This window comes from Garra rufa, chromosome 19 (genome assembly GCF_049309525.1).
Source record: "Garra rufa chromosome 19, GarRuf1.0, whole genome shotgun sequence".
Taxonomy (NCBI): domain Eukaryota; kingdom Metazoa; phylum Chordata; class Actinopteri; order Cypriniformes; family Cyprinidae; genus Garra; species Garra rufa.
The window spans coordinates 26,029,249-26,042,481 of record NC_133379.1 but is presented as its reverse complement, the minus strand read 5'-3'; the positions used below and the strand labels follow the sequence as shown (position 1 = coordinate 26,042,481).

General features: G+C 36.8%; 1 protein-coding gene across 1 annotated transcript in view; it reads right to left on the bottom strand.

Moving 5' to 3' along the window:
• Positions 1-314: 314 nt before the first annotated feature.
• mfhas1 (multifunctional ROCO family signaling regulator 1) overlaps positions 315-13,233 on the bottom strand; it is a 33,062-nt gene continuing 20,143 nt past the window's right edge. Inside the window, exons 2-3 of the mRNA XM_073824456.1 lie at positions 1,866-2,257; positions 315-1,771 (exon numbers count right to left, since the gene is read on the bottom strand). Of these exons, the coding sequence (XP_073680557.1) occupies positions 2,127-2,257 (131 nt within the window). The 3' untranslated portion in view covers positions 315-1,771; positions 1,866-2,126. The remainder of the gene's footprint in view (positions 1,772-1,865; positions 2,258-13,233) is intronic.

Here is a 13,233-nt window from a genome sequence, read left to right as displayed (position 1 = left end):
TTCTTGTCCAAGAACAAGATTCTTGCTCTGGAAATCCTGGTTTAGTTTGGCCAACCACAAGCACCTTTTGTTCCTCAGACAGTTTTTTGCTCTCTTCTCCTTGATTTGTTGCAACTTTTGTCAGTCTATAAATGTCTTTCATGGTCCGACCGATTAGTACAGCCCAAAACATGACATTTTCAGCAGCAATAATTTAGCAAAATTTGCGAGTTTTGTTCAGATGAGTGGCATTGTTTACGTTCAGTCCCTCCAATATGTTTGGCCATTTGGCAAAAGTGTAATGTTATGAGGAAGAAAGGAAACAACAGTACAACAACATGGAAACCAGCCTTTATATTTGGTGTTTCTGTGGTCCTACAATGAGAAAGAATAACTTCTTTATAACTTAGAAAACAGTTTGTGAATTTTACATTGAGCACAGTAGCCATGCACAATGCACAGTAGATAATGTGGGATACTGGTGACAGCTTGTTAGCTTACAAAAATAAAATATTATGTACAAAAGTTTTTCACCTGTTCACAAAACACGTATTGCAGATTCTCCCCTCTCCAAAAAGAAACATTGAAACAATGCACAATAGTTTCTAAGTATGAATCAGTTCTTATAAAAAAAAAATCTTGCTTCTTTTGTCCTAATGTGCACTTTTTAGATAAATATGTACAATATGATTCAGACACTGCTTTTAAAGAGCATGTTTAGTGAATTAAATATTTATGAAATAACCAGATATGCGTACACAGTTCACCTCCAGAGTGAGAAAACATCCTTGGCTGAATTATTGTACCATTTCTGTACATCCGTGACTGTACATCAATATTTCTGCTCATATGTATCCAAAACAGCATCTTGTAGGAAATTTCGAACATGTGCAAGAATGTGACAATCTTCCAGATGGCTGATATTTGTATTGACGTGCTTAAAATAATATCCGTCATGCTTTGGAGTATGATTATCTGTATAAGCAAGTGTATGTGGGTATAAAACTATGCATAGACTGAAAGAAAGAAAAAACGAATGAACAGACAGACAGACAGACAGACAGATTGACAGATTGACAGATAGATAGATAGATAGATAGATAGATAGATAGATAGATAGATAGATAGATAGATAGATAGATAGATAGATAGATAGATAGATAGATAGATAGATAGATAGATAGATAGATAGAAGCTTGTGTCAGTGGTTCAGCAAAACATTTTCATATCTTTGGCTGCACAATTCACTAAAATCATTTGAAATGTCTGCTTATCTCTATCCAAAACGAACACAGTTTTTGTCTGTGAGCAGGAAACCCAATAAATACATCTAAAGATTTATGCCCAACGATTCTGTCCTTTCATTTTCGATAAGACTAAACCTCTCAAGAGGCCTGGGCTAGTGCATTTATCCACGTATGTCATTTTGCAATCCTTTAAAGGCATGCATTTAAAGTACAACATCATTTAAAGCATCAATTTAACATCTATCCTCGCTAATCAAAGTCTGAAGGGAAACGGTGTCCTTTCGCTTCCATTTTTTTGTCAGCTTAACCACTCAGCACCCAGCAGCACAAGGTGTAGTTTCAGTCCAAGAGATGCAACAAATGGGAACTTCCAAGAACTTGCAGAAGAAACGGCTGATCTCATGTTGAACTGAAAGGCTTTAAGCGTCGAGGAAGGCTCAGGGTGACTGAAAAAGCTTTAGGTGTACATAGACAAAAACAGGATGTCAGTGCAACAGTGTGTAATACTTTCAGTTCATCGTGTGTTGGCAGTCGGAGCTGAACACCTGAAAAAGAGGAGAACAAAACAGTAATGAGAAAAAATCTGTAGATCTCAAATAAGAGATTGATTGAATTACCCAAAGCTTCAAAACAATATACCTGTATGTCCTGATATGACGGCTTCCCAATGGCAAGCTTTCGTTATGAACCTTCTTTGCACTTGTTGGATATCCAGTGGTCCATCAACCCCCTCAGATGTGGGATGAAGGACAGAGGCAACAAGAAAACGCACGCTTTTGCGCGCACAAACACACACGTATACTTGTGTGTGTGTACGTGTGTGATATAAGATACAGGGAAAAGAGGTGCAGCGATTTGTGGAGGTCATTCACAGGCAGGAAAGTGCAGGTGAAGTTAATGTCATTTATGACTGGGGCTGACCACAGTCGGGGTTGGAGGGTAAACAAGCGCCACGTTGACTCGCTCCGAGCCATTCTTGGGGCAGATGATCTCAGTAAGTCCTTCAGGTCGGGGCTGGCTTAACAGCTCACCTGTAATGGAACAGAAAGATAAATTTCACTGGGGTTAAATAATATAACATTTTACAGGTATTACAGCTCTCTAAAATTTAAAATGACTTTTTAGTGCTCAAATTGCAGAATCACTTAATAAATAATAGCTCTCATTTGTTGAATGAAATTCAACACTTGTTTCCTATCAATTTTGGGGTGCTGACTCCAAAAATAGAGCCTGTTTTTTCTCTAGCATGCCACACTTTCTCTCAAAATATATGAATTTTGTGCAATTTTGCTTTTGACAACCAGGTGAAGATATCCTGTATTATCCCGTAATCACCAGAAAAACTGCCACAAAGGCATGATTCATATCTTCCTCTGTTTTTTTGTTTAGTGATAGTTGTTCATGAGTCCCTTATTTGTCCTGAACAGTTAAACTGCCTACTGTTCTTCAGAAAAATCATTCAGGTCCCACAATTTCTTTCGTTTTGTAACATTTTTTTGTATTTGAACCCTTTCAAACAATGACCTATTATTTTGAGATGTTTTTTTATCACACTGAGGACTCATTTGCAACTATTACAGAAGGTTCAAATGCTCACTGATGTTTTAGAAGGAAAAACAATGCGTTAAGAGCCGGGGGTGTAAACTTTTAAACAGAAGATGTGTACATTTAGCTTATTTTGCTTAGATATCTTTTTTTTTTCATTTAGTACTGCCCTTCAGAAGCTACGGAAGATAGTTGTTTCCCAGAAAATAAAATAAGTTAAATTTACCCTGAAGTTTTCAACCCACACATGTGAAAAATCATAGTGTCAAAACAATACAGTCATTGTTGGAAAGGGCTCAAATACACAAACATGCTGAAAAACCAGAGAATTTGTGAGACCTGAAGGATTTTTCCGAAGAACAGCGGGTAGCTTAACTGTTCAGGACAAACAAGGAACTCATGAACAACTATTACTAAACAATAAAAAATAAAATAAATAAACAGCTGTGGATCATTCAGGTAACAACACAGTATTAAGAATCACGTGTATGTAAACTTTTGAACACGGTCATTTTTATAAATTCAACTATTATTTTGTCTTGTGGACTATATGTAAATGTCTTTTATGTGAAATATCTTATTCAGGTCAGTACTAAATAAAAAATAACATGCATTTTGTATCATCTCTCTTATTTAGTTCAAATAATTACCATTTTGCAGATTCTGCAAGGTGTATGTAAACTTCTGACCTCAACTGTATTTGCCAACTTTATTTTAACTTTTCTTAGAGACAAACTGCTTAACATTACTATCACAAATCTCCACCAACAAAGAGGTTATTTTTTGATTATGTCATTCACAATGCTTATGGGATTGTAGTTCTTTCCCTCATTCAAGTCGTTTTTCAAGCTGATGTTTACATATGGACTCACACAAAGCTTTCCTGTTGACAATGGTGACTAGATATCGAATTATTGACACAAATGTTTGTTTGTTTATTACTATTCCCATCCTTATATGAAATATCATTGCATTTATATCCACATTTTCTCATAGAATGTTTTATAGGAGCATCTCAAAATCTACCACAAGATGGCGCCGTTTAACAAGCTTTTATCTGGGTTTTATAAGAACTCTTTCTGTGCCCAATAAATCAGCTTGAAAAACACAATAAGAGCTGAAGATATTAAAGCTTATTTTATTTACCATTTAAAAACTCATTGATCCTCTGAAGAACCAATACCAGTTTCCACAATACTGTAGAAAAGAATCTGTATGTCTTTATTAAGTAGATTATAACAGCTCATGGAGACGCAAAACTTGATGACGATGAAGTCTCTTAACATCTATGGTACAAAATCAAGTGCATGAAGTACAGCCTAAGCAGCCTGAATTGACAGGAGAGCCATCCTTGTCTATAAATAGAGACCTTTAATGAAGGATTCCAGTGTGCTTGTCAGCAAGTCAGTAAGCAAATGGGCACGTTCGTAGTACTTAAGGGGATCAGACCAACCGCAGGAAGACAAAGCATTACATCATGTGTCCGTCCAAGAGATTATAGACCGCAGGCATCTGCACAGTGCTTCCATGTGACTTTAAATTCACTTTGCGACAAAAAGCCAAAATGTGGCCCTGAACCACAAAACCAGTCATAAGGGTCAATTGTTTGAAATTGAGATTTATACATCATCTGAAAGATAAATAACTAATATTTCCATTGATGTATGTGTTGTTAGGACAATATTTGGCCGAGATACAACTATTTGAAAATCTGAAATAATCAAAATGCTGATGTTGTTCAAATGAAGTTCTTAGCAATGCATATTACTAATCAAAAATTAAGTTTTGATATATTTACAGTAATAAAATGTACAAAATATCTCATGGAACATGATCTTTACTTAATATCCTAATGATTTTTGGCATATACATACAATGTATTGTTGGCTATTGCTACAGATATGCCAGTGTTACTCATGACTGGTTTTGAGGTCCAGGGTCACAAATGTTTTTGATTTGATCAGATCCCAGTGCATCTCATTTTCATTACTCAAAAGGAGTAGGAAACCAATAAAGATAAAAGAAATATTACTTCTGAATATCTCAACATTAAAATGATTTCTATACAGTGGATATAAGATGTTACTTGTCAAATGTTTGAAAGGAAACTGAATACAAAAAGTTTTCAGACACTTAAAATAGGCATGAATTGGAAATTGTGATCTTTTCTGCTATATTTTGACGGTTTTTGGAGTGCAGTGGCTTCTCGAATAAGAAAAAATTTAGGACGGGACTTAATTTTTGCCAATTGGGAAATACTTGGATTTTTGGATCATTGTTGTGTCCCAGACACTGCAATATTCCATATAAAATTAATTGTCAATTTTGATTTCACAAGGACTTAAAGCAACACTTAAATTATTACGTATTATTTCACCAAATTAGAAGCATAGTCTGTTTGTGGATAAAGTCTGTTTCCCTCCAATTCACCTCAAAATCTTTCTAAATGCTGCTTAATGTAAAAAAAAAAAAAATTTGATTTAATGCAATGACACACCTATCCCCCCAAAGACTACAAATAAACTATAAATATTCTGATCCGTATTAATGATGTAATAATGCATCAGCCTACTAATAACATCAGGTTTTATCTGGTTTTAACAATAGACAGCCACAGGCTGACCTGCTTTTTTTTCCTCAAGGCGCCACAGTGAAACGTCTCCCAACCAGAAGGGAATTAAATTATGCCATGAAGCTTAATGATGAAACTTTCAGAGAAATTATGTATAATTAGATTAGGAAAATGTGAAAATTTCTTGTGAAAAGAATATCTGTGTATTTTAATACTTAAAATAACCGTTTACATTATGGCATCACATTAGATGCCCTTAGCACAGCGGCCCGACTGGTATAGCACTTACGCCATTAGCCCTATTGATTTTCTGCTCTCTTCGTTCTAAATAAGGAAGGAGGAATTCCACTAGACTGAACTTAGCCACTCAGCTGAAAGGTGAAGGCCAAAACAAGGCCAATAAACTAGTAACCAGAGTTATGTGACATTAGCACACAATTATGAAAGGTCTTGTTGCTAATTCTCCATGTGTCTACTGTAGACATAGATTAGGAAATTAGTCAGCAGTTCCTTTATGGGAATTACACGGAATAAAGGTGAGTGTTCCTGCTGATTCATTCATTATTACTTGTTCCTCCTCTAGTCTTGGTCATAGTGCTGCTAATGTGTGTTGGAATGCAGTCATTTCTGGCATCGAAATGTAAGAATCATCCATCCTTCTTGACTTTTGGCCTGAATAACATTTCCAGGTGCGTTTTTGCACTTAGGCCTGTTTGTTCCTCTGCCAGACTCTCCATTTCTGCATCACAGTTTTTTTTTTTTAGTTCGTTCTTGCTCTCTGAGGTGCATTATCAGGTCCTTAAAAGGTAAACTGCACTCCCCAGCAAAAGCTTCAAGTCAATACCACAGTACAACGAGACCTACTAGTAAGCAAGAATTGCTAGGAGGTTTATGGATAAAACACAAGAGCCATGAACCATGATGAGGTATCAAGGCCTGCGCGGAGAACAATGACTTCTGCAGACTTTTTTTTTTTCCTTTGTGAGTGTCTGAGTCACAGAATACTTCTTTATTCCTACTTGAAGTCTACAGTTTTCTGTTATTTCTGTTAAGTTTATCATGGTAATGTAAAGTTGAGGTCAAAAGTTTACATACACCTTGCACAATCTGCAAAAAAATATTATAATTATTTTACCAAAATAAGAGGGATCAAACAAAATGCATGTTACTTTTTATTTAGTACTGACCTGAATAAGATATTTCACATAAAGATGTTTACATATGGTCCACAAGAGTCCACAAAAATAGTAGCTGAATGTATAAAAATGACACTGTTCAAAAGTTTGCATACACTTGATTCTTACTACTGTGTTGTTACCTAAATAATCCACAGTTGAACCATCTGTAATAGTTGCATATGAGTCCCTCAGTTGTCCTCAGTGTGAAAAGATGGATCTCAAAATAATACAGTCATTGTTGGAAAGGGTTCAAATACACAAAAATGCTGAAAAACCAAAGAATTTGTAGGACCTAAAGGATTTTTCTGAAGAACGGCTGGCAGTTTAACTGTTTAGGACAAACAAGGGACTCATGAACAACTATCACTAAACAAAAAAAGCACACAGCTGTGGATCATTCAGGTAACAACAGTATTAAGAATCAAGTGTATGTAAACTTTCGAACAGGGTCATTATTTTCTCTTGTGGACTATATGTAAACGTATTTTATGTGAAATATCTTACTCAGGTCAGTACTAAATAAAAATAACTTGCATTTTGTATGATCCCTTTTATTTAGGTAAAACAATGAACATTTTGCAGATTCTGCAAGGTGTATGTAAACTTTTGACCTCAACTGTATATGACAATGTTAATGTGTTTGGTGGAATAGATCTGCTACAGAGTATTAAGACTTGCTACTGCTAATAAATCCACAGAAATGCTGCTGTAAGCACGTAAGAAATACCGCTGCTGCACATATATATGAAAGAACCCTCTAGCAGATCTATACAGGTGGAGCTGTGGAGGTGGAGGGCTTCTTATTAAATAAACCAGGGATGTGATTTTTCCGGATTAATCCGGAATTCCGGATTTTTCGACCTGAAAATGTGACCTATGTCACGTATTTGCGATCGTTCGCAAATGGCGGATGGCGAAGTATGATTGGTCAGATCACCTGTCAATCAAGCTTGCTGCGCAGTGTAAGTTACCTCAGTCGCTCTCGCGCTACAGTGGTATCATGACAAGAACATCGCCGGATTGGATGATCTGGGTATGTATTATTGCTTGTGTCTATACATAACCTATAAGTTACTAATTTGACTTTGTTGTCGATTGATTAGATGATCGATTTTGAGTGATTTTCCACTATGGCAGGATGTTTAAGCTGCATTAACATTAACTTACTTGTATTTGGATTTGTCTTAGTATATTTTCCTGCTTTTTTGTCCTTAGCCAATCACATGCCTGATAAACACCAATCATTTTGCTCATACAACAACCTGTTTTAGAAAATGCTTTCAATTGTAGACGTAAAAATGGGTATGAGAGATCTCTATTGTGCATGTTAGCAACACAATATGTGTAAAATGTTTTAAAACATCTCTAAATGATCAGCAGAAGTTCCTCTTCTTGAAAGAGTTAATAAGTAATGAAAACAGGTTAGGTAGGTCAGTGGCGAAACCAACTGCCCTGTAGGGGTTCACCTAAGGAAGCCTGGAGTGAAAATAAAGGTTCCCTCCACCCCCATGATCTATTAGACTCCCCTCAGAGCCTTGACACTTTCTAAACATGGTTTACAGGTCATATATCTAGTTAGCTATTTGAGGTCTGAGGATCAACTTTGCGGGCTTGGTGGAATTTTAAACTCCAAACATCCGGGGTGACGATGTTGCCGTCATGTCAAGGTCAGCTCAGTTGACTCGCTTCAGTCCGCAATTATTACTTATTAATGAGAGCCAGGGTGCAGAATGACAGTGAATGGATTGATTCTACTTTCACTGCTTGAGAGGAGAGTGTAGCCAAACAACCACAAAATGTACTGAAATGTTATCTTCTGTCAGCTATCAATACAAACACTCACCTCTGCTCTTACGCTAACAATACCAATTGAAACACTGCCACCCAACACCTTGAGAAAGGCCATGGCTTTTCAATAATGAAATAGAGGTCTAATCCTGTTACACACAATTCACACACTCATTACTGAGAGGTAAACCTGTCTTGTGCCCTGGAGACAGGGAGGACAAAAACTTGAGCCTAGAGAGAATTAGTTAGCCTACCTACACAATAAATCTACAAACTCTGAATCTATAAACACACTTCCGTAAGGGTACACTGCAGTTTAAACATCCTGTACTCGCTGGGACAGGAAACAGCAAAGAGAATGAAACAATAAGACACATTTCCATAACAAAGCCCAGTGTTGCCACACTCACTCACGACATGTCTGGCTTAGACTTCACTCCTACAGTCTATTGCTCATACTCAAGATCTTGCATTCCAATGGCACATTCTTCATCTTTTGTGCTCTGAATTTTCTATTAACAGTCAGCTATACACTATCACTAACTCTCAATAACTAAAACAACATGACAAATTTAAGGAGACTGTCAAAGGGAAATATGTAAATATTTAAGCCAGACATACCAGTGTCTGATTTCATGATGCCTTCAAAACCTCTTTTGCACAATAGTGTTATAATGATTTATGATGCCAATTTTAGCCAATATCAATAAACTGATCATTTTTCCATGTTATGGCAAATAAACAATAAATGGCCAATTTTGTATAACATTTTGTCTAAATAAATTGCAAATAAAACACTAAATTAAAACAAATCTAAAAGTGATTTTGGCATCACAACATCATCATAATAAACAGTTTTAAAAAAGGATATTAATTTTGAGATTTGCTAAAGATTACATTTATCCATTTTATTTAATATTAACTTTAAGTGAGTGTTAAATGGTGGCAAGTACAGTGAAAAAACATTCAAATAGAAAACAACTACAACAAATTAAGAAAACACCAGTTTGACAACATATGCTGCTAATACTGACAATGCATTTTAGTATTTAGATGTGTTGTTGAGTATTTGCAGCGCATTTCTATTTGGTTGTGCTGCAAGTATTTGTAGCGATTTTCTATATTTGTGTTGTGAGTATTTTCAGTGCATTTCTGGGTTTGTTTTTTGCTGCCTGGTTCTGTATTTGGTTGTTTTGCAAGTATTTGCAGAGAGTTTATATTTGGTTGTGTTGTGAGTATTTGCAGCACATTTCTATATTTGCAGCACATTTCTATATTTGATTGCGTAGCGAGTATTTGCAGCACATTTCCATTAGGTTGTGTTATGAATATTTGCAGCGTGTTTCTGTATTTGGTTGTGTTGCATGTATTTGTAGCACGTTTCTTGCAGCACACTTCTATTTGGTTGAATTGTGAGCATTTGTCATGATCTGGGCTGTGGGGCCTCCCTCAGCCACTTGGGGTTGCTGTTTTCCCTTCCCTACACTGCACTTCCTGATTGCATTCACCTGTCTTTGTCATTAACACTAATTCACTCACAGCTGTTCACTATTATCTGGTCTTTAAAAACTCTCACCTTTCACTCCTGCTTCATGGCTGCATTGTCTTCTGTCCTGTGTGTTATGTTGTGTTCTTGAAGATTCCTGGATTTTGAACGTGTTCTGGATTTTGTTATTTTGTGTTTCAGTTTATGTTTAGTTTTGTGCCGTGTTGGCCTTTTGCTTTGTTTGTTTATTTGTTTAATTAATAAATATCCTTTCCCTGCACCTGGACCCAGACCCTTCCTTTTGCCCCTAACATGACAGTATTTGCAGCGCATTTCTGTATTTGGTTGTGTAGCAAGTATTGTGCTACACAAACAGGTTTCTTGCAGCTCGCTTCTATTTGGTTGAATTGTGAGTATTTGCAGCTCGTTTCCATTTGGTTGCTTTGCGAGTATTTGCAGTGCATTTCTATTTGTATTGTGAGTATTTGCAGCATGTTTTGTTTTTTTTGCGCTTTATCTGTATTTGGTTGTGTTGCAAGTATTTGCAGCACGTTTCTTTGGGGGTTTTCTGCAATGTGTTTCTGTATTTGGTTGTGTTGTGAGTATTTGCAGCAGGTTTCTTTTTTTTTTTTGCAGCACATTTCTATTTGGTTGTGTTGTGAGTATTTGCAATACGTTTCCATTAGGTTGTGTAATGAATATTTGCAGCATGTTTCTGTATTTGGTTGTGTTGCATGTATTTGTAGCACGTTTCTTGCAGTCTATTTTGAATCGTGAGTATTTGCAGCACGTTTCTATTTGTATTGTGAGTTTTTGCATGCATGTTTTGGTTTTTTTTTGGGCTGGAATCTTTATTTGGTTGTGTTGCAAGTATTTGTATTGGGTTTCTGCATTGCTATGAGTATTTGCAGCATGTTTCTGTGGGTTTTTCTGCAGTGTGTTTCTGTATTTGGTTGTGTTGTGAGTATATGCCGCACGTTTCTATTTGGTTGTTTTGTGAGTATTTGAAGCATGTTTCTATTTGGTTGTGTTGTGAGTATTTGCCGCACGTTTCTATTTGGTTGTTTTGTGAGTATTTGAAGCATGTTTCTATTTGGTTGTGTTGTGAGTATTTGCCGCACGTTTCTATTTGGTTGTATTGTGAGTATTTGAAGCATGTTTCTATTTGGTTGTGTTGTGAGTATTTGCAGCTCACTTCTGCATTTGGTCATGTTGTGAGTATTTGTTTCTGGGGTTTTCTGGGATTTTTGTGTTTTTGTGTTTTCTGTATTTGGTTGTGTTGAAAGTTTTTGCAGCATGTTCCTGTATTTGTTTGTGTTGTGAGTATTTGCAGAGCGTTTCTGTTTTTTTGCAGAGCATTTCTGAGTATTTGCAGTATGTTTCTGAGGGGGGGGGGGGGTTGCAGCACATTTCTGTATTTGGTTGTGTTGCAAGTATCTGCAGCATGTTCCTGTATTTGGTTGTGTTGTGAGAATTTGCGATGTGTTTTAGTATTTGATTGTGTTGCAAGTGTTTGTAGCACGTTTCTGTGTTTGTGTTGTGAGTATTTGCAGAGCGTTTCTGTTTTTTTGCAGAGCATTTCTGAGTATTTGCAGTATGTTTCTGGGGGGGGGGGGGGGGTTGCAGCACATTTATGTATTTGGTTGTGTTGCAAGTATCTGCAGCATGTTCCAGTATTTGGTTGTGTTGCGATTATTTGCAATGTGTTTTAGTATTTGGTTGTGCTGTGAGTATGCTATTTGCAGCGAGTTTCTGTATTGTGAGAATTTGCAGCATGTGTTGTCAAACTGATATAGATGTTTTCTTAATTTGCTGATGCTTTTTCTATTTGCATGTGTTTTCTTAAGTTGCAGCATGTTGAGCTTGCCACTATGTGCAAGATGAATCTGTCTAAATGTAAAAATATGGGAAAATGGGGGAAATGACAATATTATATTAAGTATAATTAATCTGTGTGTGTGTGTGTGTGTGTGTGTGTGTGTGTGTGTACCTGGTATTCATCACGTTGTGGGGACCAAATGTCCCCACAAGGATAGGAATACCAGTAAATTTTGACCTTGTGGGGACATTTCTCAGGTCCCCATGAGGAAACAGGCTTATAAATCATGCACAATGAATTTTTTTGAGGAAGTAAAACTTTGCACAATCTCCTGTGAGGGCTAGGTTTAGGTGTGGGGTAGGTGTAGGGCGATAGAAAATACGGTTTGTACAGTATAAAAACCATTACGCCTATGGAATGTCCCCATAAAACATGTAAACCAGTGTGTGTGTGTGTGTGTGTGTGTGTGTGTGTGTGCAATATTGATATTGATAGCATGATCCCTACGTTATTTTTATGAATACCGAAGCATGCAATGAGCTGCATGTCTGTTACATCTTGACTTAGACACATTCCAACTAGAAAACACACATACAAAAGACAAAAGCTTGTCTAGCCCTACTGCCACATTCCAGATATTTTCCAAAGCTGTTTTATCTTTAACGCATTCATGCTGCGACTCGCTCTGCAGCCCTTTGTGAAGTCTGAAATCTGGGTCAAAGACATACTGGAATGCTTCATCTTTTTCCCCGAGTGTCCAGAGGATGTGGATTCATAAAGGTACTGCCAAAACAAACTGCCTCCGGAATTAACAGCGTGTAGCTGACATAGCGCTTGTCAAGCAGAAGTTCAGCTTGATTTACTGATTCATTCACAACAAAACAAAACCTTACCACGAATATTAGTGATTTTTTAACCTATGTTTGATGCCCAAAATTGCTCACCGGGGTTTTAAGACAAGGTTCAGCACCACATATGGTGGAATGCATCACTCATTTCCCACCATTTGACCTCTAGCTCAGAGTGGCGGATAGTAAACAGTGATCAGGCAAGACTGCAGAGTGAACAGCAGGATGAGACGCAAGCAGCCACTCAAGGCCAGCAACTCGGGTGGAGGATTATTGCTCTCAGTGATAAAGCACAAAGCGCGTCAGCGAGTGAATCAGGGTCATCCCCATGCACAAGCGCATACACACGTATACACACAGCTTATGCTGACACAGAAAAAGACTTGAAACAGACTTTTCCTCTCTAAGAATGTTCATAACTGAGTCACAAACTCAATGGAGCATAAAAGGAAATTGCATTAAAAACTTTGTCTGAAACTACTTTAGTACTTATGTAATCAAGCCCATGTGTGCTGAGAAAATGATTAAATTACCCAATAAAAATTTTTGTATTTTATATATAAAATAAATTCAGAGATAAAACAAATGTTTTGTCTCTCAGACCTTCTTCAGTGAAGAAATAAAGTACCACAAAATGAAAATAAATCTTCAATTTCTCTCTACATCCAACCTTAAAAACAGCAATAGAATATAACAATAAACAGTAATGTAAACACATGCGTCACATGTGCATGCATTTATCGGCACGTGGCCAGAGCTTAACAGCCGTCT